Source organism: Cupressus sempervirens, chromosome 1, assembly GCF_028749045.1.
Source record: "Cupressus sempervirens isolate cs-2001-9-10 chromosome 1, ASM2874904v1, whole genome shotgun sequence".
In the NCBI taxonomy this organism is placed as follows: domain Eukaryota; kingdom Viridiplantae; phylum Streptophyta; class Pinopsida; order Cupressales; family Cupressaceae; genus Cupressus; species Cupressus sempervirens.
Window position 1 is genome coordinate 645244940 of NC_143118.1, and position 27800 is coordinate 645272739.

Genomic DNA, 27800 nt, shown 5'->3' on the forward strand with positions numbered 1-27800 from the left:
CTCTCTCTCTCTCTCTCTCACACACACACACACACACACACATTATGCCCTCTAATAAACCTCTCTCACTCTCCCCCATTATTTCATTTTTATCTCCCCCTCTCTCTAGATATGTATTCTAATATATATCTCCCTTTCCATCCCTCTCTCTTTTACCCCTTCCCCACTCTCTCTCTATCCCTCTCTCTTTTACCCTTCCCCACTCTCTCTCCCTCTCTCCCTCTCTCCCCCCATTTCACCATCATGATCACTCTCTATTGAAAACATAATAGGATGTCTTCTCTCTCTAGAAATTCCCCTTAATCTCTCTCTCTCTCTCTCTCTCTCTCATTATGCCCTGTAATAAACCTCTCCCACTCTCCCCCATTATTTCACTATTGTCACTCTCTAGATATGTTTTCTAATATCTATCTCCCTCTATGTTTTACCCCTTCACCACTCTCTCTCAATCTCTCCCCCTCCCGCATCTCTCTATATATGACCCCTAATCACCCCCACTCTCTCTCTCTCTCTCTCTCTCTCTCTCTCTCTCTCTCTCTAGTTATGCCCTCTAATAAACCTCTTTCACTCTCCCCCATTATTTCACTATTATCTCCCTCTCTCTCTAGATATGTTGTCTAATATCTATCTCCCTTTATATCCCTCTCTCTTTTACCCCTTCCCTACTCTCTCTCAATCTCTCCCTCCCTCCCTGACCCCTTCCCCCTTCTCTCTCTCTCTCTCTCTCTCTCTCTCTCTCTCTCTCTCTCTCTCTCTCTCTCTCTCTCTCTCTGTCTCTCTCTCTTTCTCTCTCCTCTCTCCCCCTCCCCTTATTTCACCATCATGATCACTCTCTCTAACCTTATCTCTAAGCTCTCTCTCTCTCTCTCTCTCTATTGAAAACATAATAGGGCACCTTGTCTCTATCTATATATGCCTCTCTCTCTTTCTCTAGCTATACCCTCTAATAAGCCTCTCTCTCCCCTATTATTTCACTATTATTCCTCTCTCTCTAGATATGTTGTCTGATACCTGCCTCCCTTTTTCTCCCTCTCTCTTTTACCCCTTCCCAACTCTCTCTCAATTACTCCCTCCCTCCCCTACCCCTTCCCTCACCTCTCTATATATGACCCCTAAACACCCCCCTGCTCTCTCTCTCTCACTCACACACACACACACACACACACACACATTATGCCCTTTAATAAACCTCTCTTACTCTCCCCCTATTATTTCACTATTATCTCCCTCTCTCTCTAGATATGTATTCTAATATCTATCTCCCTTTCTATCCCTCTCTCTTTTACCCCTTCCCCACTCTCTCTCTCTCTCTCTCTCTCTCTCTCTCCCCCCCCCCCTCCTTATTTCACCATCGTGATTGCTCTCTCTCTATTGAAAACATAATAGGGTGCCTTCTCTCTTTAGAAATTCCCCTTAATCTCTCTCTCTCTCATTATGCCCTATAATAAACCTCTCTCACTCTTCCCCATTATTTTACTACTGTCCCTCTCTCTCTAGATATGTTGTCTAATATCTATCTTGCTCTTTCTCCCTCTCTTTTACCCCTTTGCCACTCTCTCTCAATCTCTCCCCCCTCTCCTACCCCTTCCCTTGCTTCTCTTTATATGACCCCTAATCAATCCCCCCCCCCCCCCCCCCCGTCGCCTCTCTCTCTTTCTAATTATGCCCTCTAATAAATCTCTCTCACTCTCCCCCATTATTTCACTATTATCTCCCTCTCTCTCTAGATATGTTGTCTAATATCTATCTCCCTTTCTATTCCTCTCTCTTTTAACCCTTCCCTACTCTCTCAATCTCTCCCTCCCTTCCTGACCCCTTCCCCCCCCCCCCCCCCCGCCCCCTCTCTCTCTCTCTCTCTCTCTCTCTCCTCTCTCCTCTCTCCCCCCTCCCCTTATTTCACCATCATGATCACTCTCTCTAACCTTATCTCTAAGCTCTCTCTCTATTGAAAACATAATAGGGTGCCTCGTCTCTCTCTAGATATGCCCCTTAATCTATTAATATTACAAGTGGAGTTATAATTAAATTTAGATTTCAACTTAATTTAGTATTAGTGCCAAGTCTCAATTTGATTGGGTAACTTTCAATTTATTTAAGGCAATATTGTGATTTGAAACATGAACATTAATTATTAGAGTTTAAGTCTCAATTGAGGGAGAAGTTTTATATTTGAAAAAGAATTAAAAATCCATATACACAATAGATTATAGATTAATATTAAATTCACAAATTTGATGATGGATTTGTATATTTCATATTGAATTATTTTTCTCTAGGATTTATCATTCATGATATTCCTATTACTTTCAAAAGAACTCATTAACTATGATTAATAATAAAAAGCAAGAAATAATTATCTAAATTATTTCTATATTATTATATTTTTTTTTCTATTTAAGTATAATGACATTTCTTATAGAAAAATATAAAGAAAATATAGAAACATCCAGATGTATCTAATTTCTAATTTTATTTTTTTACTAAATCTACCTATGTATACTTTTCTAACTTCTAGAATAGAAAATCTAGAAAAAAAAAATTATAAAAAAATTGAAAAATCAAATCCGAAAAAGCAAAATGCCACTTGACATATTTAATATTGATTGTTTATCTATTTTATTTTTGAGAATCTTATTTGACAATTTTTTTAATTTTTTTTTTTTTCTGTATTTTCTATTTCAAATTAATTTAAAAAAAAATTGTAACTTCCATCAAATTTGTTTTCTATCTTGTTTCTTAATAGTTATGATTGCCAAATGGCATTGCAACAAATGGCATTTGTCTTTTGAAATTGATTTTTAAAAATAAATTTCTTTTGTAACTCCTATTAAATTTCTTTTCTACTTCTATATATTAATAATTGACATTATGCATTTTATTAAAAACAAATTTCAATTGTAATTATTAACAATTATGCACTACACATCTTAATTTGTTTTTAAACTGTTTTGTGAATGTCAGATAGAATTTATTATTTTAAATTGATTTTAAAATTAAATTTGTTTTGTAACTCCTATCAATTCTTTTTTTCCTCATACGAATTATTCTTTAGAATATTCGTTGGGATTTGCTTCTCCCATTGTATATGCCTCTCGGCATAATAATCCTCCTGTCACTGTAAGCCTATCGCCTAAATAAAACAAATTTGAATTAATTCTTTGCAGAGGGATTTACTGACGATTCTGCCAGCTTCTGTCCAGAAACGCCTTGTGAGCGTAGCATCCATGCATTGGATGGAATAAGACCCTGGGCAGGCATTTCATTTGAGTTTGTTGGATGTAATTTATAAGAGTTTGTCGAACTGCTGAAAATCTGTCCGTGCTGGGATAGTCGGTTGCTAGGAAGAGTATTTGGGCGCCTTTGATGCTCTGGAACTCCATCTGCGAAGATATTCAGGTCAATGTTTTTTGGCTTTTCTCTAATCCGTTTTCTTTTAAGTATCCATTCGTTTTGATGTTAAAATGTATGCAATTACTATAAAACCGATTATTATTTTATTTTGCTCTGTATCAGTACGGGAGTATCTGAGTGCGAGTGCTTTTATGAATGCATGTCACTTGCATGACTGGGACTGTATATAGTTATGTTTATTTAGCTTTGATTTAAGTCAGAAATATGTGGGCTGTGACAGTTTAAATGTAATGTATTTAAGACAAGTGCTTGGGTAGGACTGCATATGTTAGGAATCGGGCTCATCTTTTTCTGTTAGGGGATGCTTTAGGTAGCCATGCGTCACACCTTCCTGTACCTTTATTATTACATTTCTAGTTGGGTATGTGTGTTTTCACAGTTTTATGAGATTGCTTAAGGAGCCGCAATGCTTCTAGAAGCATGCAGTCTGGAATGAGATGAATGTTGTTTTAAGCATCTACACATGAAGAAGTAAACTTTTCATCCTTTAAAATAAGGGAAGACGCTTACGGTGGAGGCAATTACGAAGGGTTGTGGTGTAAGACAAGGCTGTCCGCTATTCAATTTTTTTGGATAAAAAGATGGAACACAAACTTTAATGGATGCTTTTTCTTCGGTCTTGCTGTGTAAGTTGAATATTTTTCGAAAAGATCATTCTTTGCTGATCAAAATGATTTCTCTTACTGCATGCCCACCATCTTAGCAGGCGCCTTGTCAGAAATTATTGTTTTTGGAAGAATATAGGTTTTTAAAATTTTCTGACTTGTTAAGATATTAGCTTTACTGGCCTCTGCAGTGCAAGATTTTCATGTAACCCTCTTGTTAATGATATGTTGCTCTCACGCTATTTTTTCTAGAATACCAATTATTTGTTCTAAACAAAGTTATAGGACGAAGAAAGAAAATTTTCTTGTTTAGATAGAGGGAAATGACAAGTGAGATGACACTATGCAGCCATATCAACTGAAATTCTGAAGCTCCTGTGGCAGTTGTTTGTATGCACGACCTTAGATGTTTAGATTAGAAATGATAGATAGCAGCAAGGTTAAGCCACTGTACAACTTAATGCAAGTGTGCATCTATGCTCTAAAATATAAGAAGCAACTTGGTGGGAGACAAATATCCAATCTAAGGTGAGTTTGACTCGTAGAGCTTGTGACCTGGATACAATCTCCTTAGAAAACTATCTTCATCGCTTTCTGTTGTTCTATAGATACTACTACTAGCATACTTCACATATTTAAAAAACTATGTAAAATATGCTGGGAGATTTAAAAAAACTTAAAGATTTTATGTCCGTAATGACATGATTGTAGATAACTGGAATCATGAAAACAATAATGCGTCTATAGGAAATCTCAGTTCTCTTCAAGCTTCATAATCGATATATCTCTCAACATATTATAATATTTTATATTGAACGACATATTAAGATAAAATCTCAAATTTATGATTAATTATTTAAAAAAAAATTAATTTGATGAGTGCTATCAAAAAGGGGATAGCGTGTGATACATCTGCACATAGTGCCAAATTGTAGATTCCTAAAAAGCCATCTAAAATTCTAAATCTATCAGAGATCAAACACAACTAAATCTATTAGAGCCCAAGACATGATCAATGATTTGTGAAAACACTGTATATTCTTGCCAATTTGTTGCCAATCTCCACCATTCTAACACCATTTGCAACAGACAACCAATTATCCACCAAATCTAACAGCCTTTAAAGGGGCAAAATTATTATTGATCACTCGTATCCGGTATACCCCCAAGCATTAACAATGAAGTTCTTCTTTTCAATTGTAGCCCACTCTTTAGTAGAAGCCAGGGACTCAAAATCAGAGCCCATCTCATCCGTCATGTAGAGATCGCTGTTAAAGTAAATACCCAGAATGCAGATGGAACTCCTCTCATACAGATCGGTGATCGCATTTGCAAAATCTTGAAACAAACCATCAATCTTCTCAATGATGCTCTCTTTCAAATCAATGACATCAGTTAGTAAACAGAGGAAAAACCATCACACCAATGACTATTTCCTCCCAGGCAAACTCGAACAAGTTCTTGAATCTTCCCCACACTATTTGAGTGGCATTAAATAATATACTGCACTGGGCCAAAAGCAATTCTTCCCTACACATGCAGCTCAAAATGGAATTGGTGCACCATCTTGTTACATCCTCACAACACTCCACAAACACCACACTCTCTAGATTGGAATGTTACTCTATCATCTCTTTATAGCACATTCAAGTTCATTTGTAACACTTGATAAATTTTGCCAGACCTGTTTTGGCACCCAATTTGACACAAAATTCAGCCAAAGATAGATTTCAGCTTGAATCATCACCAAAACTGGAATCAATCAATAGATTGGATGCCTCGAAGCATATTTGGAATCTGCAACAATCTTACCACATACAACTATGGGAGAAATGACAGAGTAGGGTATACGGCTACCACTACAGTCTGCAAAAACTGCCCATTGTTACCATGAAGCTTCTACTCTGTTTCAAGCAGCAATATTCCTTGCAGTCTAGGCCATAGTAATATCCGAACCTGAAACTATTGATTCCTCTTGACAAACCCCAACAATAGCATGCAGATCTGCAACCTTATTAGCCTCTCTGTATGTGCTTTAAAGTAATGACTTTAAACTCCAAAAGAATATCCCTAGCAATTTGAACCCAATTACTTAGCTTCCAATTATGAATTGAACCACAGATCATTGCTCAGATACAAATTTGTGAATCTCCCTCTATGTCAACAACTCGACTACCTTTATCTCGGCACAATCTTAAGCCCAGTATGAAAGCCTCAAATTCAACTTCATTATTGGAAACTACACCTAATCTTTTTGAGGATGGTCATTCACACTCATCATTCCAATTCTAAATGATACATCCAGTGCCTCCATATCCCAAATTCCCTTTAGCTACTACATCAATGTTCAATTTCCATCTGTGGAATTTGGGGTAGCACCATACTACCTGCATATGATGAATCATGTTTTTGGACAGCAGAAATGCAACCCAGTTTAAATATACCCACTCCTTCTGAATCCATTCTTCTCACTTGGAGAACTTGGTGTCCTTGATTTTAATTCCAGCACTGGCCATCTCTACAATTTCCTAAATAATTTTGGTAATCAGAGCCTGCCAAGACATCTCTTTCTCTTAAAAATTCTATGGTTTTGTTCCTTCTAGTTATTCCAAATGAGCGAGAAGGAGCAATGGTCCAAATGGAAGCCCACATTACATTTCTACACATTAGACCATCCTTGTAAGAACTGTAATAGGCATCTAGGTCTAGGCTCCATCCATATCAATGTACTTTGAAGCGAGTTCCAACACTCGTCAGTGAACTCAATTTAAAAATAAGTAATCAGCTGGCTCCACATCCCTTTTACATAAGACACACCAGGAGGGACCATGAATGCCCACATTATTCAGCCTATCCATGGTTAAGCACCTTTTTATGTATCACCATCCATTAGAATGTACGAGCATTAGGGAGAGCTGATTGATTCCAACATAAAATTAGGGCCATTCTGTTGCTCTTTCCTGCTCCTCTTGTATCTTGTATTGACCAGGTTTGGCCCCACACCAAATAATTTCGTCCTCTCGATTACATGGAATGCACTTATGCCCCCAAGTTCTATTGTAAGCTTATTTTCAAGATCATCCGGGAGATCCAAAAGCTTGGTATCTATGTATTGATGTGAGGTTTGTTCCACTACAACATATAGAATATGTTAGATTTTGATGATTGATCAGGGAAATCTTGTACACTCTCCATAATTCCTCAGTGGAGTTCAAGGATGGGCCAAGCCCCGACAAATTTTTTTGGGGCTATTTTATCGGCTTTTTTGGGCTGACATGTTGTAACCAATGCTAACCCTAAAGTGGAAAATATACTTATGGACATCCTAACAAAGGGACACAATCCCGCGAATGACGCTTTGTAACCCCCAAATAAAATATATAAAAACATCAATCCAAGAATGGGATAGGTACCCACCTGCAAAAAAGTAGGAAAAATAAGTTCATGGGCAATGATTAATACTCACCAAGCATTTGAACTAATATTGCCACCAGCAAGGAATACATGTGCTCACATGGCTAGGATCTATTAAAGTCTCTCATATACATAATACCTATAGACACTATATTCAAACATAAAGAAGGAATATGTGCAAATATAAAGGAATATGTTGACACAAATTGAAAAGGAAAGTCGATGCAAACTTAATAGAGAAGTATAAAGAGATGACAAAGTTTGAAGGTGAATCAAGAGAGAATTAATGGAGAAGAAGGAATAGGAAAGTGACTCCTTCAAAGGGAAAGGTCGTGTCTCTCCCAAAAGGTGGTAATTGAGAAAGGTTGCGACTCTTTCGTAAGGGGGTAGCTATGAAAGGTTGTGACTCTTTCAAAGGGCATAATGGATGAAGAGTTGTAATAATGAAAGGTTTTGACTCTCCCATCATGAAGATATAAACAGGGGGGAAAGACTTCTTTTGAAGGCATGGAAGACCGGATAATCATAAGATAACCATAGTAAATTCTGGCCTAAGATATAAGACAGTTCTGATATGCATAAAGGGGGCATAGGAATTAAGGAAGGATTGATGGAAGAAGGAAGGGGAAGATAGTAAGGAAGTACCTTCATTTGGTCAACAATGATGAAGAGTTTGACCTTATTTGAAGGGTGGTAACTGTGAAAGGCTGTGACCAATGCAAGGGGCACATGTGGTGAAGAGAAGTGACTCTTACATTGTAAGATATAAAGAAGAGGTTTCGTTTGAGGAGGGCATCCAAGGGAGATAAAGTTGGGGAATAACATATTAATCTAAAGTGGTGATTCAATTTTTATGACAGGTGTTGAACCTTCCACAAATAATATATAAAAGAAGAAATTTTTTTTATGATCATTTACCAATCATCACTTCCAAATATATTAAATCAACACACAATCATCACTCCTCAATTTATGAATTACAACATTCATTTAGTCATCATTCACTAACTATCAAATTGTCAAATCAAAGGAAATCATTCTATCATTCATCAAACATCAGTTGGGAATCAAACAGACTTGCAATCAATTCTTCAATTAATTCAATCAGTCTATATTAATCATTCAATCGTCTTGAGTGAATAAAGAAATATAAAAGACAAGAAGACCATATGATTTGGATTATTGGGTATTCTTATTTGGTCTTTGTGTACATTTTAGGAACATAAATTATAATGGGTAATTTTATATGTAGATTGTAGACATTTCTACAAACTTATCTGCATCTGTATATCAATGATCTTATATGCGTTTTATAACTATCTAATTTAGCAATGATAGGTATATTGATAGTATAATGACTTAATGATGTAGAGACCTAGGTGGACTTTTCAGTTATTCATAATCAGAGGGACTTCCTTTAGTTCTCACAACACAATCAAGCTTCCTTATAGGATCATTCACCTTGGTCCAGTCAACTTCAACCATATCAGAGTGCACATATCATTCTCTTTTGCCACCATAGGCTCTACATCTTAGAAACATAACCTTTGTCCCTCAATCCATCCATTGGATACATCTAAGCTATCTTTTCAACAAGCTATCTATTACTCCCTCAATGCCTCAATAGGCTCAAATCTTGTCTTCACTTCAATCAAGTTATTCCTCCACCTTCACACACCTCAATTAACATCAAATAATATGTTCTCGAGGATTCCAAACCCTCATCTCTTTATCTGATACCAAAAGCCAACTCTTGCCCTTTACTAGGACTATTCCCAATTAGCCTTGCCTAATCAGTTTTTCACTATTTTCTCTCACTTTTCCCAAACACTCAAAAAAAACAAGACCATTTCCTGATACCCTTTTGGACACCACACAACATATCTCAGAGGTTCATATTGTTCCTTTTGGACCAAATGCCAGGACCATGACTGCTGCTCCACAACTAGCCCTTGACTGCTGCTCCACAACTAGCCCTCTTTTAACCCTCCTGTTACAAAGCAACCCCTAGTAGATCACCTTCCCAAACCTTATAAACCCAAAACAGAGTTGTCTCACCATCCTAAACAAAGGATTTTCAAATTCATTGGAGATTCCATCAAGTTTTCCTTACCCAACTAGAAAACCCTTCCTTCCTAGGTGTCTAAGCCTAGGGTTTCATCAAACTCACCTCTCCAAACATTTTCTGATCCCTCCAATGGATCCAACACCTTCAGATACTTCAAACATGACCTTCCATGTCATAAAACATAGCCCTCCTTTGGATGGAATCCCCAGACCTATAACTGTCCCAACATCTAGTGTTCCCAAACAGCACTGTCTTCAACTAGAGACCTTCTTCTCTAATCTCATTGCACATTCCTGCATATCTCTGCACAAAACATCATTATATAGATACATTTAACATATTGACAGCCTCTCCCACGAGTTACATCTCCATTACAGTAGTGGGAGAGGTGAAACTTTAAATAATCTTAGAGAATTAACTCTCTGTCACGTGACAGTGACAGTCACTAAATTGCTGTGCAAAATCTTTTACAAAGGACCTGTTCAAATGGAAAGAACTTTTGAAAAAAACCTTCTAAAAAATTTGTATGTTCAAAAGGAAAACTTGAAATGAAACAAAACTTGTTCGAATCAAAAGACAATCAAAATATAATGTCACTGTTCTGTGATTGTCTGCAGTGGCAGAGAAAACACTGTCTTTTTATTGATTTTCCAAAGTTTTCTTAAATCCTCAATACATATCCTTGAAACTCATTTACATCATGCTTTTATAGACTCCTTTGGCACCTTTAAACTGCCTAATCCCCTAAGGAACCGACCAACTTCTCCCAACTGTCTGGGTGACAGTTTTGATTAACTTTTAATAACTTTTAATAACAGTTCTGCACCATAGCCTTGGGGAGTCAAACACTAAAGACCTTTTAACACAATTCCTAAATGACTCAATACTCCTTAATAAGACTTAATGACTCTCAAATAGTGCAATGTTCTTAATGACTCCTTCTTAACTCCTTGATTCCCTTATTGTTAGCATTTTGACAATTTGACATATTTTGCTGAGTACATTGTACTTATTTGCATTTTATATGCTAATCATGACCTTTTGACCACATTTAACCATCCTAATACCTTCTAGGATTCCATTTGCCCTTGAAACATCATAAATGACACTAGGTACATTCTAATTCCCATAATGCCATTTAGGCCTACATAATGATCATAAAACATATTGAAGGACCATTTCATGGTCTCATTACAACCAACGACCTATCATGGTCATGTTCACATCTTGTTTCCTTTAGTGCCTTCTTGTTTCTTCATCCTTGGCCTTGATGCTCCTGCATCACTTAATATAAAAAATATGTAAAGACGTTATGTTCCTGATTGCTATATCAATAAAGGTCAGTAAAATGAGGTAGTTGCCTTTGAGAGAATGGTAATGTGGTCACCCTCTAAGTGGACCACCTCATGGTTGTGATTGGGGAGTCCCCATGAGGCCAAAGGGGGACAAGTGGACTGCCTTTCGGCTTAAGAAGGATAAACTTTTGGGTTACCATGCTGTATGAAGGCCACAAGGCATTAACCATGCAAAATTATAGAAATACGCAAGGGATGGAACACACATTTGAAAGGCACACACATGCACAGAAGTGCAATATTGGCCTGCTTGATTCTATTTTTGGGAGAGTTTATAGATCCCTTGCTTAGCCCTTCAATTCTCTTTGAATAGAATACATCTTATTGTTATAGCTTTACCTTGTACACCAGCAGGATCAAATCTCTGATGCCAATTGTGATGTCTTCTTTTGGGATTACCCTTAATCACAAATTCAATAAAAACAAGAAACATATTATAGTTAGAGATATAACTTATCGTAAAGAATGTAAAAGCAGGATATATCCTTGTTGAAATCTTGCAATCATGCTAGACGATTATTGAAGATACAATTTATAATTTTTTTAAATTAGTTGTAGGGTCCAAGAAAATATATTTATAATCATCTTAATCATATAACATATATAACTTATTATGTGTTTAACCACAATGAGGCTTGGATACAGAGACATGATAGGGTGCTTGAAATGATTGTCTACCCTAGACCCAAGAGCAGATATACTATCCCTCTTGAACCTCAAGTGACCTTCTATCTATCCTTCATGAGATGGGGTAGCTACTGAACCCTGTGTTAGTTTAACCCCTTGTATTTCCTCTCACCTTGCTATGATTGATTGTTACCATTTAGTGAATAAGCTAGAAATTCAACATCTTTGCTTATATCTAACTATATATGATGTTATGCATCAAATATATTTCTTTTGTACACATATTATTGCTTATATTAATAGCTGAGGAATTGTGCAATTGTTTCACCATACTAAGTAATGGTTCTATCTTATATCTCCTCTTAAACTATTGTAAAAGACTTAGCAGAACAGTAGTTGAAGTCATCGTATAGTGATCCATTCTGTACAATGTGAGTCATATGGGTACAAAGTGGAGAGTGTGACCACTCTGTACATATATGGGTTTCTTATACACTATGAAGTGGCAAGTGCGTGCAGGTTGAGGTGAGTCCTATGAGGCATTGTTGTATACTGCGAAGTAGTCGTACAAGAAATATCACCCACCAGTACATCACATATTGCATTGGAATACCAAGTTCAATTATTCTTATGTGGAATACATCAAGCAAATATTAAAGATATATCCATCCACACCACAAATGAATGACAGTGCTATTGCCTGCAATAAATATCGGTTTCTGATTCTGATTTTGATCGATGTTATGAATTGTTCTACTCTTATTAGCACCAATGCTTATTAGATTTCTTTCCTTGATCCTTTTCCCATTGTGGTCTTCTCCCATATATATCTTAATATCTCCTTGAAAGTAGACATCTTTTTGGAAGTTGACTCTTTTTCAGGCATAGGTACAATCTTTAATAAGTTGCTGCCCCCTCAGTATTGATTTTTATTTTAATTTCAAAGTAATAACATTTAGCCATCTCTTTACTCCTATGATTATAAGTTATAATCCTTTGTCAAAATCGCTGCTATATATATTAATATTGATTGCTGCCTGATTTGCTGTTTCTGTTCATTGTTTATAATTTATAGAACAAATCAAGGCAGGCATGGCATAACAAGTCTCCCAGCAATAGAGAGTACTTATATTTTCCTTGATGAAGGTGGTCAACCATAAATATAAGTTAGTTTAAGACATATTCTCCATGATGCAAGGGTAGTTGGATCTTTAAAACGCTGATGATTTCTGTACTTCTTCAAGCTTAATATAATTGTTCCTCCTTATACGATGATCCTTCCTCATCTATCCATAGCTTCCTTATGATAATTGCTTCTTCATTTAACATATATTTCACTTCAACATCCAGATATATTATTAACAAGGACTGTAATCTTCTGTTTTCAACGTTTGTTAAGGGCTGCCAATCCCAGTTTAGCAGAGCATAACAGTCTACCTTTACAAGATTGCTTGTCCATTAAGCAATTTTAATGTAGGATTATCATGGACAACTTTAAATAGGAAGATTTTTGGTGTATGCAACTTTCAACTTTATTGGGAGTCTAATTTGAAATCCATATCTTTGCGGGGCTACTCTGATATTATATCGAGCTGCTAATTTGAACTAGGATATGTTTTGCATGTACATTAAATGGAGGTATCTCAACGACAATCAAGAGTTGGATCTTGGTAAGGTTCAAAGTTACTCATCCTTTAAGAGGAAGGACAAAGTTGCATTACCTGATTTTGATAAGAATTGATTTGTTCATGAATGAAATAAATTAGTTAGATAATCATGATGATGAGAGACACAAATATTGTGGGGATGATCAATGATGGAATCTGGGAAATCCTGATTTTGGAGTGATTTCTCATAGTTCCTTTGATTTTGGTTAATGGTAAGGAATCATATTATTGGCAGTATTTGATCCCTTCTAGGCCTGATGCTTAATATGATGAGCTTATTCATTTTCATACCACACATCTTGCTATTGTACTCGAAACTGCTAGTTAGTCTTGTATGATGAACCTTTCTTGATCACCCATTATCTCATTTTCTTTTCATTCTTGAATGAATTAATCAAATGGATACCACAAATATGAATTATCTTTTCCTGTAGTTGGGTTAGTTTTGCACTATTCCTGAGTGTCATGTAACTCTTTCTGACTTACAGTCAACACAAGAGGACACACCTGTACTCTAGTTTAGGTCCTTTTCAATTTCTATCAGCTTTGTAATGTCAAATTTTATCAAGGATTTAATGCTTCTGTTTTTGTTTCTTAAAACATGCTGTTGTATTGGCTCATCTCTGTTAGGTTTGTAGAATGATTTAATATATATTTTGTTATTTCATGCAAGATATGAATCCTTTATCATTTCATACCCAAAATCAGACATTCTTTTTCAAGAAATAAGGGTTGGTAGAGTCCTTTCAAACTTTATCAATAGAAAAATGTTCACTATTCAGTTTGATAATGTAAACCCTCAGTCTGATTGCGTTGTTGCCATAAGGAGATTTTAACAGGACATTTGAAAAGTTTTTACCAGATTTTACACAACTGTAGCAGAGATATACTTCACGAAATAGTTGGGTAGGGTGAACAGTAAGAGCATATTGAAACCTTACCTATTTTTCAGGAATGTGAATGGTTTATTAATTATTAAACATCTAAGTTACTGAAATGAGTCAAGTGCTTGGAAATGATGGAATTGGTGGTATCAACAACCTACTCCCATGTTAGGCATTGTAGTAGAGATCATATTGTACAAAATATATTGTGAGCTATGTGTGAAGCAACAATGCCTGAAATGGTAGTGGATTTTTTATTCCACTAATTTCTTCATGTTTGAGGATTTCTTATCTTGAGAACCACATTTTTAATCCCACTCATCCTCTCGTTAAATCATTGACCTTATTCAATTAATAATATGTTTATTTAAATTATACAAACCCATAGGAAAATGAGACTTTTTAACCAGTCATGCCCTAGATAAATTCGAAGTTAATGAAATTCTGCTTTATGGGGACAAGGTGGTTCTATTGAAGTTCAAATGTGTTAACTCTTACCTTTTTTCCCTAGTGACTAGGCTCTAAATCAGTTGTTGACATTCTAACTTAGGGACATATAAGCATAGGAGTGAGAATCTTTTCGTGAAAAATTAGTAAACCAAATTGACAAATCAAACATAATACTGATACTCTTGATGAAGCCATCAATACCACTGTTACCATTGGTAAGATAAAAATGTCATTTAAAAAGAAAGTTGCCTGAGTGCTTGCATGATATTTTAATGCAGTAAATCCTATATGATGAAAAATCTGGTTCTCTTTACAGGGCATTGGAGTTGGATATTTGCATCACTTGCATTGTTTGGGAGCCCTAGTTGTGCAACAAATTAATAAATTGTATCTCATTATAAAATATGAGATAACTGCTTTGTTGTTGATACTGTCATTAATAACCTCCCATTGGCTTCGTCCAATGCTGCATTCTTGAACAGTGTAGGTGCTAGTTAAACAACTTAAGAAACAGACTCATTATTCCATTATGGAGGAAGACAATGAGAATTCAAAATTAGGGGTTCAAGGGTTCAAGGTGAAGCTTCTTGTAAGAAGAGATGTGATAAGCTTTTGGTCCTAGGAAATGCTGATTGATTACTTGGTGTAGATGCGCTTAAAAATTTTTTTTGTGTTTGTTTGAAACTTGTGTTGAATAAATTTGTGTTTTTGGCTTATTTTTAAATAAGTAATGTTCATTTTGGGAAGGATGTGGTTGGGTTCAGTAATGTTGTATTTGCACAATTTACCTACACCATTCTCACTATTCAGCTATTTGAAACAGTGTTCTTTATGTTTTTAAGAGACCATTTGAAAAGTTTTTGCAAGATTTTACACAACTGTAGCAGATATATACTTCACAAAATAGTTGGGTAGGGTAAACAGAGAGAACATATTGAAATCTTACCTATTTTTTTGGAATGTGAATGGTTTATTAATTAAATATCTATGTAATTGAAATGAGTCAAGTGCTTGGAAATGAAGAAATTGGTGGTATCAACAACCTACTCCCAATTTAGGCATTGTAGTAGAGATTGTACTTTACAAATGTATTGTAAGCTATGTGTGAAGTTACAATGCTTAAAATGGTAGTGGATTTTTGATTCCACTAATTTTTTATAGAAGTTCATTCTTTGTAACTCTCTTCTGTTTTTTCCTAATGATCAGGCTGTAAATCAGTTCTTGGCATTCTAGTTGAGGTACATATAAGCATAGGAGTGAAAATTTTTTGGGGAAGAAATGGTAAACCAAATCGACAAACCGAAAGTAGAACTGATACTCTTGATGAAGCCAACGATATCACTGTTGCCATCTGCAAGACAAAAATGTCATTATAAAAACAATTGCCTATGTGCTTGCACAATATTTTGATGCAATAATCCTATATAATGAAAAATTTGGTTCTTTACAGGACTTTATAGTTGGATATTGACATTACTTACATGTTTGGAGCCTTAGTTGTGCAACAAATTAATAATTTGTTTCTCATAATAAATATGGGATAACTTCCTTTGTTGTTTATTGTGTCCATTAATAATCTGCTACTGGATTTGTCTAATGCTGCACTCTTGAACGGTGTAGGTGCTAGCTAAACAACTTAAGACTAAGAATGTTTATTTCATTAGTTGTATAATGACTATTAAAATATATGTTTCTTGAATTGGTGGAGTTTCAGAGGCTTGAGGAATATGGAGGAACGTGGATCAAGAAACATGGAAGAAGTGGAAGAGAAAGCAAATGAGCAACAGCCCAGAAAGCGCCTATGCCTTAACACTTCACCACGTAAAGAACTGGGATTGAATGCTAATAAAAAACGATCCAACAAGCTTCAAATCTCTCTCAACACTTTTTTTTTGACCAATGAAGTTGTAGCAGTCTTCAAACCAATAACTGTGAGATTACTGGCATCCAATCTAATCTTTATAAATAGATTCTGAATTGTTGTTGAATTTTTTTTGCTAAATAAATGTGCATAACTTGAAGAATATAATCCTATATAATAGATCTTATTGAAGAATATATTCTTTAAATGTTTTTAACATGTTTCTTGTAAATTTATAAACCATTTGGATATTCTGTATATGTAAAAATATAATTTTATAATTGGATAAAAAAATCTAGATACTTATTTTTATTGTGGGCTTTTTTCAAATGTGAAGCTTTTTGTCAAATTTTGAATGTTCAGAATTAACTTGTGATTTCAGGAACTCCCAGAAGAAATAGTCCGAGAAATATTGATGAGAGTCACTTATAAATCCCATTACAAGCTTATGTCTGTTTGCAAAAGTTGGAATGCTATGGTTGACAATCATAAGTTTTATCAAGATAGAATAAGATTTGGGATGTCTGAGGAGCTTATATGTTTGATTGAGAATTTGGATGGAGAGGCATATCATATGCCTGGGCAATGGGAAGCATACCCTTCTCGCTCAGCTCGATATTGTAAACCTGGTCAAGTGGTGACTGTATATGATCCACTCCAAGATAAATGGGATGCAGCTTCGTCTTTCCCAATTGGGTATCGTTTTGACTTGAGAGACTCTCGTTGCGTTTCCACCAACCATAAACTGATTTTTATGGGGTTTTACAAAAAAGATACGGATATGCCTACTAAGGTTGTTTTGGTCTATGACTTTTCTTCCGCTTTATGGAAGCAGGGCTCTGATATGCCTATGTTCCACTCTTCATTTGCCTGTGCTGTATCCCCTCATGATGGACTCGTATATATTGCTGGAGGATATTCTGGTGGTGAAAATGCAATGTGTTACAATGCTGAGAAAGACATATGGGAGATTCTTCCTAAGATGCAACAAGATATGACTGAATGTCAAGGATTTTTCAAAAATGATAAGTTTTATGTGATAGACCAATATAATTGTGATGTCGAAATATTTGACGCACATACAAGAGCATGGACAACATTAAAAGATATGTGGGAAATGGGATGGTTTCCTGAGCATTGTGTAGCTGCATTTGGTTGTTTATATTACTTTGAAGAGGGAGTCAGGGAATATGATTGGAAAGAAAATGTATGGAAGCGGATAGATCATTTTCCATCAATGTGGGAGTATGTTTCACATGGTGGTACCATATGGAAGGACAAGATTTTTGTGAAAGGATATGAGACAGAGAGCGGCAAAGAAAAATATTATATGTTTCAGCCTTCAAAATCAGGAACTCTGATCTCTGAGCGGTGGACTGCCATTGAGAGGCCAATTGACATTCACGATCATGTTATGGTAGCTGTTAACTTAAAAGTTTGAATATTTAGGTTTCTTTAAAAGAATTCGAAGACAAGATAATTTTTTGAAAGATCAATTAATCCTCAGTCTCTGAGAAAGTATTATGTACAGGGCCCTTAGGCATTAACTTCTCAATCTTTGCGCACTTGGTTTTGTATTGAATGCCATCTCTATGGTTTTTTCTCTTTCGTTATAGTTTTGATATCAGCATGATTATATTCCTGAAATGTATGATACCATTCTGTAATTTAACTTGTATAATGGCTTAGCTTAACCGTTTACATTGAATATGATTTGTTAATTGACTTAAAGTTACAGTTTCTTGAAATGCAAGCATTTTGTCATAACTGGGATAGGAGCAAAAAGTGGAAGTTTTTATTTAAATTTAATTCATTGTAAAAACATGTATTTATTGGCTCAGAATTTCTAGTATATTCATTTAATTTTTTAATTCTTTTTGCAGCTGGCGTACTTGTAGAAGGTTACTCTCTTGTGATTTGTGGACATACCTATATATGTGTGGCAATTTTGTACTTTGCATCCTGGCAATTTTTGGGTATAATTATAGAATTGTACAGAAATTTGACCAACCATTGTTCACTCTTTATTTTGACAACTCTAGATTTAGTGATCCAAAGTGAAGGTGGACTCTATACAAAGACCTTGTAGGAATTTGACTTTGGAGACTTGTAAAAGTGAGTTAATGTAGTAATATCTTGTAATTTGTGTATAGTGATATCCCATGCAATGATTAGTGGTGTTTGTGTACGCTTGGCTTAGGTTATTAGTTGTATTAGAACAGTCTCAAAGTTTTGTTCATCCAAATTGGACCACTGTAGTTATCAAATGCAACTGTAACATAGTTTGGCAATTCTAAGAGCCGCCTGTTACTAACAACACAAGTCAATAAAATATTACCATTCACTAATTTCATTATTTACTGTTCATTAATTAAGACTGTAATTTTTGATGATGAAATTCAACAGTCTGGAATTTATACATGCAATTTTTGTGTATGCTATTAAATGATATTATGGTGGATATGCCAACGTTCTCTATAAATAGTTATATAATGCGTGATATTGGTAGGCGTTTGAGGTGGCATATTGAATTTATATGCACATTGCAACTTGAAAGTGTTGGCTTGGTCTCAAAACAGTGTTATGACCTACTTTGTAAGAAATTAGTTTGTCATGTGGTTGCTTTAGTTCTATGGTTGCATCAAAGTAATCTGAAGTGGCTTGCAGGGTTTAAAAATGACTTTGGCTTTTCCTTGAAGGCACAAGTTAAAATAATCATATTAACTCTTGTTACTTATACCTCTTAGTATAAATATTTATGATGTAAAAATATCTGGCAATTTGCCAAGACTTTGAAGTAACAACATAGAATAATATAAGGGCAATCAGGGCGATTTGGGATTTGATTAGTTGAACCTCTTTGACAACTTTAATGTCATCAAATGAAGTAAAAAGACATTTTTGAATGAAAGGCATTCACTTTGTATTTAACCACAATGTTAGCAAGCAGAAGTCCAATTGCCTAATTGTTTGACTACTCCACAAATCTATGTAAGATTTTCTCTAGAAAGTTACATGATTTAAACTTTCACACGACATGGGTTGGTGCCAATAAAAGAACCATCTTTGGGTGAACAATTGATTCACTTTTGGAAGAACCTTGAGTTGTCTTTACGCTATACCACTGTTTGAATCTATTTGTAACCAAGTGATGAAAAAAGGCTGTGTTATGCCTACAAAATCTAAACATGAGCTACTCCATTAGAAAAAATGAGTTTATGGCAACCTTATTAAACATAATTAAAAGTTTCTATAGTTCAGCCAAAAGATTCATTTTAATTGAATCGAACCTAATTGCATACTTCCATGTTCTTCCATTCGGCTAGATATACAGTTTATTCCTTACCTTAGCTGCTTGACATCTTTTGAATGAAGCTTCTCTTGTATTCTTATTTGCTTGGGATTTTTGAGTCTTGAATTCAAGAATCAAAGCCTTCAGTGTCATCAATTTAGTGGCCTAGATGAGAAGGATAAAGACCCGTAGCGTTAATAATTAGAGTGATACCTATGCTCTTTGATAGTTTAATCTTCTAAGCATTTAGGGTAAACTGGTTTCGAGTTCTACAGTGTCTAATATTTTTAATGTGTATTTCTGGACATTAAAGATTGTAAAGATATGTACCAATCTTTAGATTTTGACATGGAAGGTATATAGATCTGTCACATTATACATTAGAGAAATACCTTTGCTTTGGCAATTTAATCTCATAAGAATTTTGAGGAAACTGGCTTAAAATTCTACATGGATAAATCTTCTTAATGGATGTTAATGGAAACCTCCATTTCTCAAGTGTGCTAGTATCAAATCATCGAACAAAAAATTATTTTTCCTTTTCTTTGGTCGGCACGATCCTTGTCTGTAACATTTCACATCAGCTTTTTACTTCGGTATATCTACAATGTAATTGCAAAATCTGTCTTTTGACACCCTTCACACTCAGATTTACTACAGCTCCAACTCTCACAATTGTAGGATTATGACATAAAGTCTATTGAATGAACTATGTATGTAAACATTTTTTTCTATACAACATTTTGACTAGTTCAACTTTCATTTGCCCACTTGCTAGGAGGTATAGGATATTTAGAATTTCAAATTTGCACCTAGCTTATGCGAAACCATTGTCTAAACATTTTCAACAAACATTATATTTTGTATCAAAAGATATACCCTTTTGCAACCTATACAATTTCACTACTACAATTGTTTTTAGAAATGATACCAATCTTCCTAAATTCAATGAACTGGGCCTTTCCTAATAATTTATATATTCAACCATAATAAGTAAACCATTGATGTATTGTGTGGGGGGAACTTCAATGGTAGATTGTGCAACTTTACACAGTTATCATATTCGTAGTCATCCATGTTCGATAATGATTTTCTCAATTATATTCAACATGACTTGCCAATTCTCCAAGGTGATTTTCTTTCATCGAATTCCCTTTTGGATCTCTAAGGTATGGAGAATTGCCATTCTTTATCTTTGTTTATTGTTTATTTATTATTATTTATCTCGGTTCCGTTTTGGATTTTTATGCTTCTTTGCATCAAAGTGTTCCTTACACAATTCCTCTATTAATCCAAATGTATGTTAAAAATCAATGATTAACTTCGATGAAATTTTGCTTATTTCATATTTAACGGTTATTGAAATATTATCATATTTGATGAACCATTTACAAGTCTAACTCCTTCGAAAGAAGTAATATCTTTTTTTTTCAATGTTAACATACTCTTGGGCATAAAATAACAACCTTCTCACTCAATAAAACCGAGCGGTGCTAGGGTTTCAACGAGAAGAGATGGTGGCCAAGGGGAGGATAGTGAAAATGATGATGATGGGAAATGCCCACATCTCCCTTTTGGGGTCTTGGGATGTTTTGGCAAGATTGGTTTTGGGAAAATCTATGTTGGGAGCTTGGATTGTGGCTATGTTGGGCAAATCTAGATTGTGCAAATATGTGATAGAGTTCTGGACTTGGGTTATGCTAGGCAGAGCCATGCTAGGGTTTGGAGTGGCTGCAGTTTTTTGCAGGTAGATTCTCATGAAGATGAAGACCTAGATGGATCTTGCTAGTGTCTTCATTGTTGGGTGGGTGGTATATGGAGCAACAGATTGGGGGTTTTTTGCCCTATTGTCTCTCCTTGCTCTAGATACATTAGTAATCTATGTTGCAACAGATTGGGGGTTGTTCTCCCAACTTCCTTTGCTTTCCTAAGATGCGTTGGTGATCTTTGGTGTAGCATATTGGGGTTTTTTTGCCTTGCCATCTTTGCTTTCCAAAGATCTGTTGGTGGTCTCTGGTGCTATAGATTGGTGCTTGTTGGCCTTGCTATCTCTTCTTTCTCAAGAGCTTTCTGTGTGGGGGTTATCCCTACCCAAAACTCTACTATTTGGAGGTTGTCATGATTTATGGAGGCCTTTAGGGGCCTTCCTTGTTTGGGGCCATGTTGCAAGATGGAGGGGTTTTATACCTTCAATAGATGGGTCGAATCTCTCCTCCCCTGTAAAACCCTTAGTCCTTGATGGAGGTGTCCTCTGGTCTTCTCCTTCACTTTCCTGTGTCCTATTGAGGCAAAGAATGCTATTGAGGTGGGGGCAAAGCTTATGGAGGTAGGTGTTTGCCAGGGGAAAGTGGTGGTGAATGGGTTCAATGGGTACTCTCCTTCCATTGTTGGCAATCATCACTTTCATTTTGCAAGAGATTGAGATGGACATGGCATTTTTCAACAATATACTTCACGTGGTGAAGAAGGTATGACTCTGCATATAAACACTTTGGTGTGGAGATGGGTGTTACTTCTTTCAAGGGTAGCCTGGGTCTTCCTCTTTGCTTCTACATTCATAGCTCCTATGGAGGTGGAGCAATCTCCTATTAATGTGGAGATTGTATTTTAGCAATGGGAAGCCGAGGAGACTCCTATCAAGATGTTGTGTACTTGCGCTACTTTTAGTAGCTTGGTTAGCAGAAGAAGGGGGAGAAACTCTTAACTCTGGGGTTTGGTCTTCCTCCTCCCCAATCCTCTCTTTGCTATTATGGTGATATGGGAGTTTTTGGGGGGTTGGAAGACTTTTGATGGCATTTTCCAAAGTTGGAGGTTGAGCTTTGCTTGGACCCATGGTTGGAAAATTTGTACTATGTTTGTCAAGGTTGGAGGTATAGTCTTTTTTGGTCTTATATTTTTGTTTAGGGCTCTTACAAGTGTGAATGACTTGAGTTTATCCCTTTGTTGTTATGATGATGTTTAGTTTTTCTTTTTCCTATGATCGAGTGATTGCTGACAATTTTAAAGGCAACACTCTAGTCCTTTGTTGTTGTTTTTGGTTTAAGTATGAAGCTATTGTGGGGGCTTGTCCCAAGATTTCTAGTGACAACACTGACCATGGTTGGTGGGTCAATCACTTGTGGACCTTTGTCTTTGACATAGGAAGATATGATCTTATGACATCTTTCATTACTAGGCACTGGTAATGTTTTTTTATTGGTCTCTAGAGGTCTAATTTTACTTTGGGTCAACACCCATTAATTGCTCCTTTTCTTAATAAAAAACATACCTATGGGCATATATAAAGTATTTTCTTTTTACATCTATCTACTTCTTACACTTGAGTAGGTTATATGTGTACCCTCTTGTCTACAAGAAAATTATATTGTTGTACTACTAGAACCACTTGCTACAATTTTTCTACAGTGATTCAAAGAATTCCTAATTGTCTTATTGTCATCACATTAGTTTGAATACTACAAGTTAGTCTTCTAGGATTAATATAATTCTTATTGCCACCATACTAACATCACAAACAATTTGGATGGTCTAAATTAATTTTCTATGCTCAAAACATTCTTAAATGACAACTTCTAAACAATAGTCTAAAACACATATTTCACCAAGAAGAATACTTAGTTTTTTTGTTTCAAACCCTCCTTTTCTATTTTAGGTTTTAGTTTGTTGGATAGCCATTACCATCTTAATTACCCTTTCTCACTACTCTTATTAATTGTTCTCTTCTTAGAGTGATAGAGCATGAATAATCATTTTGCAAGTGTCATACCCTCAACTATGGGACAACTTTCTACAAAATTTCCATGTACCACTACCACTTTCAAGTTATCCTATTTTTAGAAATTGTGTGCTAGAAAAAGGTGTTTAGTATACTTGAATTTAGACATACCTAGTAATGGAGACCAATGAATGATTGGAGACATACCTTAGCTTGCACACTATCTTCTTGCAATGGAGTGCCTAGTGCTTTCTTTGAAATCAACTCACTGCATTACAAATTGGAAGAGCCAGACAAGTTTGAGATTCTTCATGCAGGCTGCACAAATTCATATTCTCACTACTAAATGGGAGATCTTAGGTTCAATTCCTAACTAGTCCATAAAAATATAACATAATGAATGTTGTCATGCCACACTTCTAGGTATATAAACAACTCAATGGTCCTTCTATTGCACAATTTGAATGTTACTTGATGTTAATATAAGAATAGATTAGAGCACTATATGGTTTTCATAAATGCAACTTTTGGTATTAATTTTTTAGCTAAGCTATCTATTGTAAAATAAAAAATTCAAGAGAAAGCTATATCCACATCAAGAGAAAGCTATTAAAAAACTATACTAAATAGTAGAAGCATATCTTTATACAATAATTACACTAAATTTGAATAGGTTAATAGTTGTTTAGTACATATAAGAAATATAAAATGCTTAATACATGTGGCAAAAGAAAAAATGCAGTTAATGCCTCTTAGCCATTTAGAATTGTGAAGTTTACAATTATTGAAAGGCATGTATTGAAGGAGGAATGCCAATTTTCTTACATAGAATAAATAATGGTAAGGTTCTAAAATAGATAGGAAACTGAGGTTTGTGCTTCAACTCAAAGGAAGGGGGCCTAGATGATTAAGGTATAAGTCCATCATGAGTTAAATCTAGCTTTTATGGACAATATCGTACCTGACCTAGAATATAAAAATCATACTAAAATCCATACAAAAATCTAAAAATGGTTCTTTGTGATATATAAAATCTTGACATATTCTGCTTCAATATCACTAGTCTAATGGAGTTGTACCACTACCGATCTCCTTGTTACAATACCTGCATTCTATAAAATAAATTTGTATGGAACTCTCTTAATTTTTTACTATATAGAAACCATATGGTAAGAATACTTTCTTTAAGAGACCCTTAGGGTTGAAAATACCTTCCAACTATGCTTTACAAAATCGAAGATTTCTCAAAGCTCTACCTCAATATAAATCAATATAGATAGTAAGAAATTATGGTAATGTCTTTGAATAACTAAAGTAGGTCGATGTGTCTCAAAAGTACAACCAATTTTGATAACATTAAAAAGGAGTTCCCAAAGAATCTCCTAGTTTTGAAAACCAATTTGTAAATTTTACAATCATATTTGTAAACTGCATAGGTGGCATAAATAGAAAAATAAATAAAAAAGATTTTTATTCCATTTATTGAGGAGTGTAGATGGAATTCTAGAAGTTTGTGGATATTTCCTTAAATCGTGCATTTAATAATTGTTGGGCCACATGGTGGTGCTTGGTTGTATTTGGGTGTGAATTAAATATTTATTGAAGGTAGTTGTATTTACCTTTTATCCCACATTGGTTTTGTTTGTAACATCTTGGGTGGTAAGTGTCTATTTAAGAAAGGCATATGAGCATTTGTAATCAAGCTCCAAGGTGTGATCTCTTCTTAGTACAAGCTTTGAGATAAAGAGGAAGCTAAAGGGTGAGTTTTCTTGAGTAAGTGGATAGAGCACCGAATGTGAGGTAGTTTATAGTAGGATTATGGTGGAGTTGTGCATGTGTGGACAAGCGCCAAATGTGAGGCAGTTTACACTTAGATCTTAGATAACATTGGAGAAGAGCTAGTGGCTATAGTTTAGAAACAAGGATATTTCTTGGTGGGCTTGCGAGCACAAGTTTAAATTTTTCTTGGAGGTTTCTACTAGAGTGTGGATTTGGACTAGCTAGTGTTTGGGTTGGATCTTGAGGGATCTTGAAGAACTATTATTGTAATTGCTTTGTATTTGGCCATAACTGGGAAGACATTAAAGCCTGACATATTGCATTTAAATAGTTATTTTAAGAATAAAGAGTTGCATTTGGTATCAAATTGTGTATCTTGTGTTGTGTTTCCACTATGTGGTTATTTTTTGGGGGCTAGGACATCTCCTTTGGGGATTAGAACTCCTACCTTGTACTGCATTATTTCCAAATCTTGTGAGAAGTATCAAGTTTTTTTACCTAGTTGTACTCTACTTTAGGAAGTGTAGATAATAGTGCTTCTCTAGCTCTCATGTTACACATGAAAAATTTTCTTTGTTCCTCAGTACAAGTTTCCATCTCATCTTTAGCAACAATTTTCTTTTCTAATTTTGTCAAGATCCAATATCCTGGACCCATACACATAAGATGTTTCTTTGTCTTTTCCTTCTAGTTGTCATAATAAATTATTCCATCAAACTTTGGACTATGCTCTTTCAATATGCTAGCCATGGATCTCCCAAAGTTGCTAAACTTTATCTTCAAGGACCTATTGCTTTGATACCAATTGTTATAAATAATAGTCCACCAAGATAACTGGGGGGGGGGGGGGTACAATTGTCCAACTAAAACATTTATCAACCTAAATTAATCTTAGCCATGTAATCAAAGTAAACAACAACCATAACAAGATGCAGATACACAATTACACTAGATTTTTTAACTAGGGAAACCCTTGATCAAAGGGAAAACCCCAATGGGGATGGTACCCACAAGATGATGTACTAATATAAATATTCCTTGTTAGAGGATAGACCCTATTAGGAGTCTATTACAACATTTAGTACATATGAATCCCTATTAGGATATTTTGAATACTTGTTAGAAGATTCCAACCCTATTAGGAGTTGTAGAAAGTAGAAGGACCCACTGTCAAAATAGCTTCTAGGGTAAGACCACTAAACTTCACTGTCCAACTAATCTCTCAACTATTCCTTGTAGAATTATTGTTCGTACTATACTTTATCATCTTCCCTCTATCATATCAACCAAACCAATCACTGTCAGACCTTGTAGACCAGGTCACAAACTTTAAATCCAAATACCAAACCTTAGATCTTGAAATAAAACATCGCCAATGAAGTTTTCTCCAACTTTGCTCTTCTCTACTTATCATCACATATCAACCTGATTAATCAACATTATATCTTTTCTCCTCTTTTCCACTCTTCATACTTCCTTCTATAACAAAGGAAAATGTCTTTCCTTTATACTAAGTCCATAAAATAATTCCCTTGAGTCAGTTGTTACACCTTCTCAATTAATTATTATAGGAACTCATTAAGAACATGTTCTACTTAGCGATAACATCAATCTGTCGCCTTGTAACTTGAATAACTTTCCATACGTGTAATATTATGATGAGTGATATTAGCCACATCATCTCCAACATGTCTTCTATATGTCTTTAACTTTGCTTCTCAAAATAAAAAATTTGCTAAGAGATCTAACAAGTTTACCAAAACATGCTTCTATAAACTCTATCTCTAAATAGTCTTCACCAAAACTTGTTTAGCTTCTTCTAGACTTAATATCTTTTACACCTGAGGTTAGGTGCATATACTAGATACTTAGTAGTATCTCCCATTAACCTCACTTGGTGAAAATACTCAACAATTCATCTATACCAACTTAATTTTTACCATTATTCTTCTCACAGAAAATTACCATGTTGACATCAATGACAAACATAGTCATGAATGCAACATATCATCATGATAATGATATAATCATGTTTCTACAATACTCCTCTAGAGGAATATCATCAGCATTAATGCTTCCAACAAAGAGGACCCATAAAAATAGAGTTTCACCCATCTAGGATTAGGGGGACCATTTGACCATATTCTTAACACCAATCATTAGAGAACTATAACATATAAGAAAGTTCACAAGATCCCAATTCCTAATCATTTTTTCAATCAACATTTTGATGGATGGGAGTTCTTAGAGTGGTGCCTGTTGATTATATTTTTCTTTGTATTAATGAACATCTAATAGTACATCAAGTAAATGTTCTTGGATTGTTCTTTAAACAATCTACTAGTTCTCTCTTTCCAAAGAACCCAACTACCATAAAGCAAAGCATGTCATTACATCTCTTTCATGAAAAGACAATAAGACAGGGGAGACTAGGAATCAGAGACCAACTTGGGAGCCTCGTACTAGGTCCACTACAAGTTGGAGAGGGTCATGAGTAAATTGCCTAAACTTCTAGGGAAAATAAAATGAGAACGTGGGAGATAGAAGATCAATTTCTCATTGCTTTCATAGAGTGGGTAGTGATTTATTAGTTATTCTTGGAATAATATCTCATGTGATTCATAATTTTTCAATGGAAAATTCTCTTTATTTTTTAGTTTTATTTATTCATT

At 35.1% G+C, this 27800-nt stretch overlaps 1 protein-coding gene across 1 annotated transcript; it reads left to right on the forward strand.

The window, feature by feature from the left end:
* The first annotated feature begins 3160 nt into the window (after window positions 1–3160).
* Window positions 3161–17948, forward strand: LOC149579557 (F-box/kelch-repeat protein At2g44130-like). The gene is made up of 3 exons (XM_089810546.1): window positions 3161–3396; window positions 16196–16412; window positions 16725–17948. Exons 2-3 carry the CDS (start codon window positions 16209–16211, stop codon window positions 17781–17783), a joined length of 1263 nt encoding a protein of 420 aa, XP_089666672.1. The 5' UTR covers window positions 3161–3396; window positions 16196–16208; the 3' UTR covers window positions 17784–17948.
* Window positions 17949–27800: the final 9852 nt, after the last annotated feature.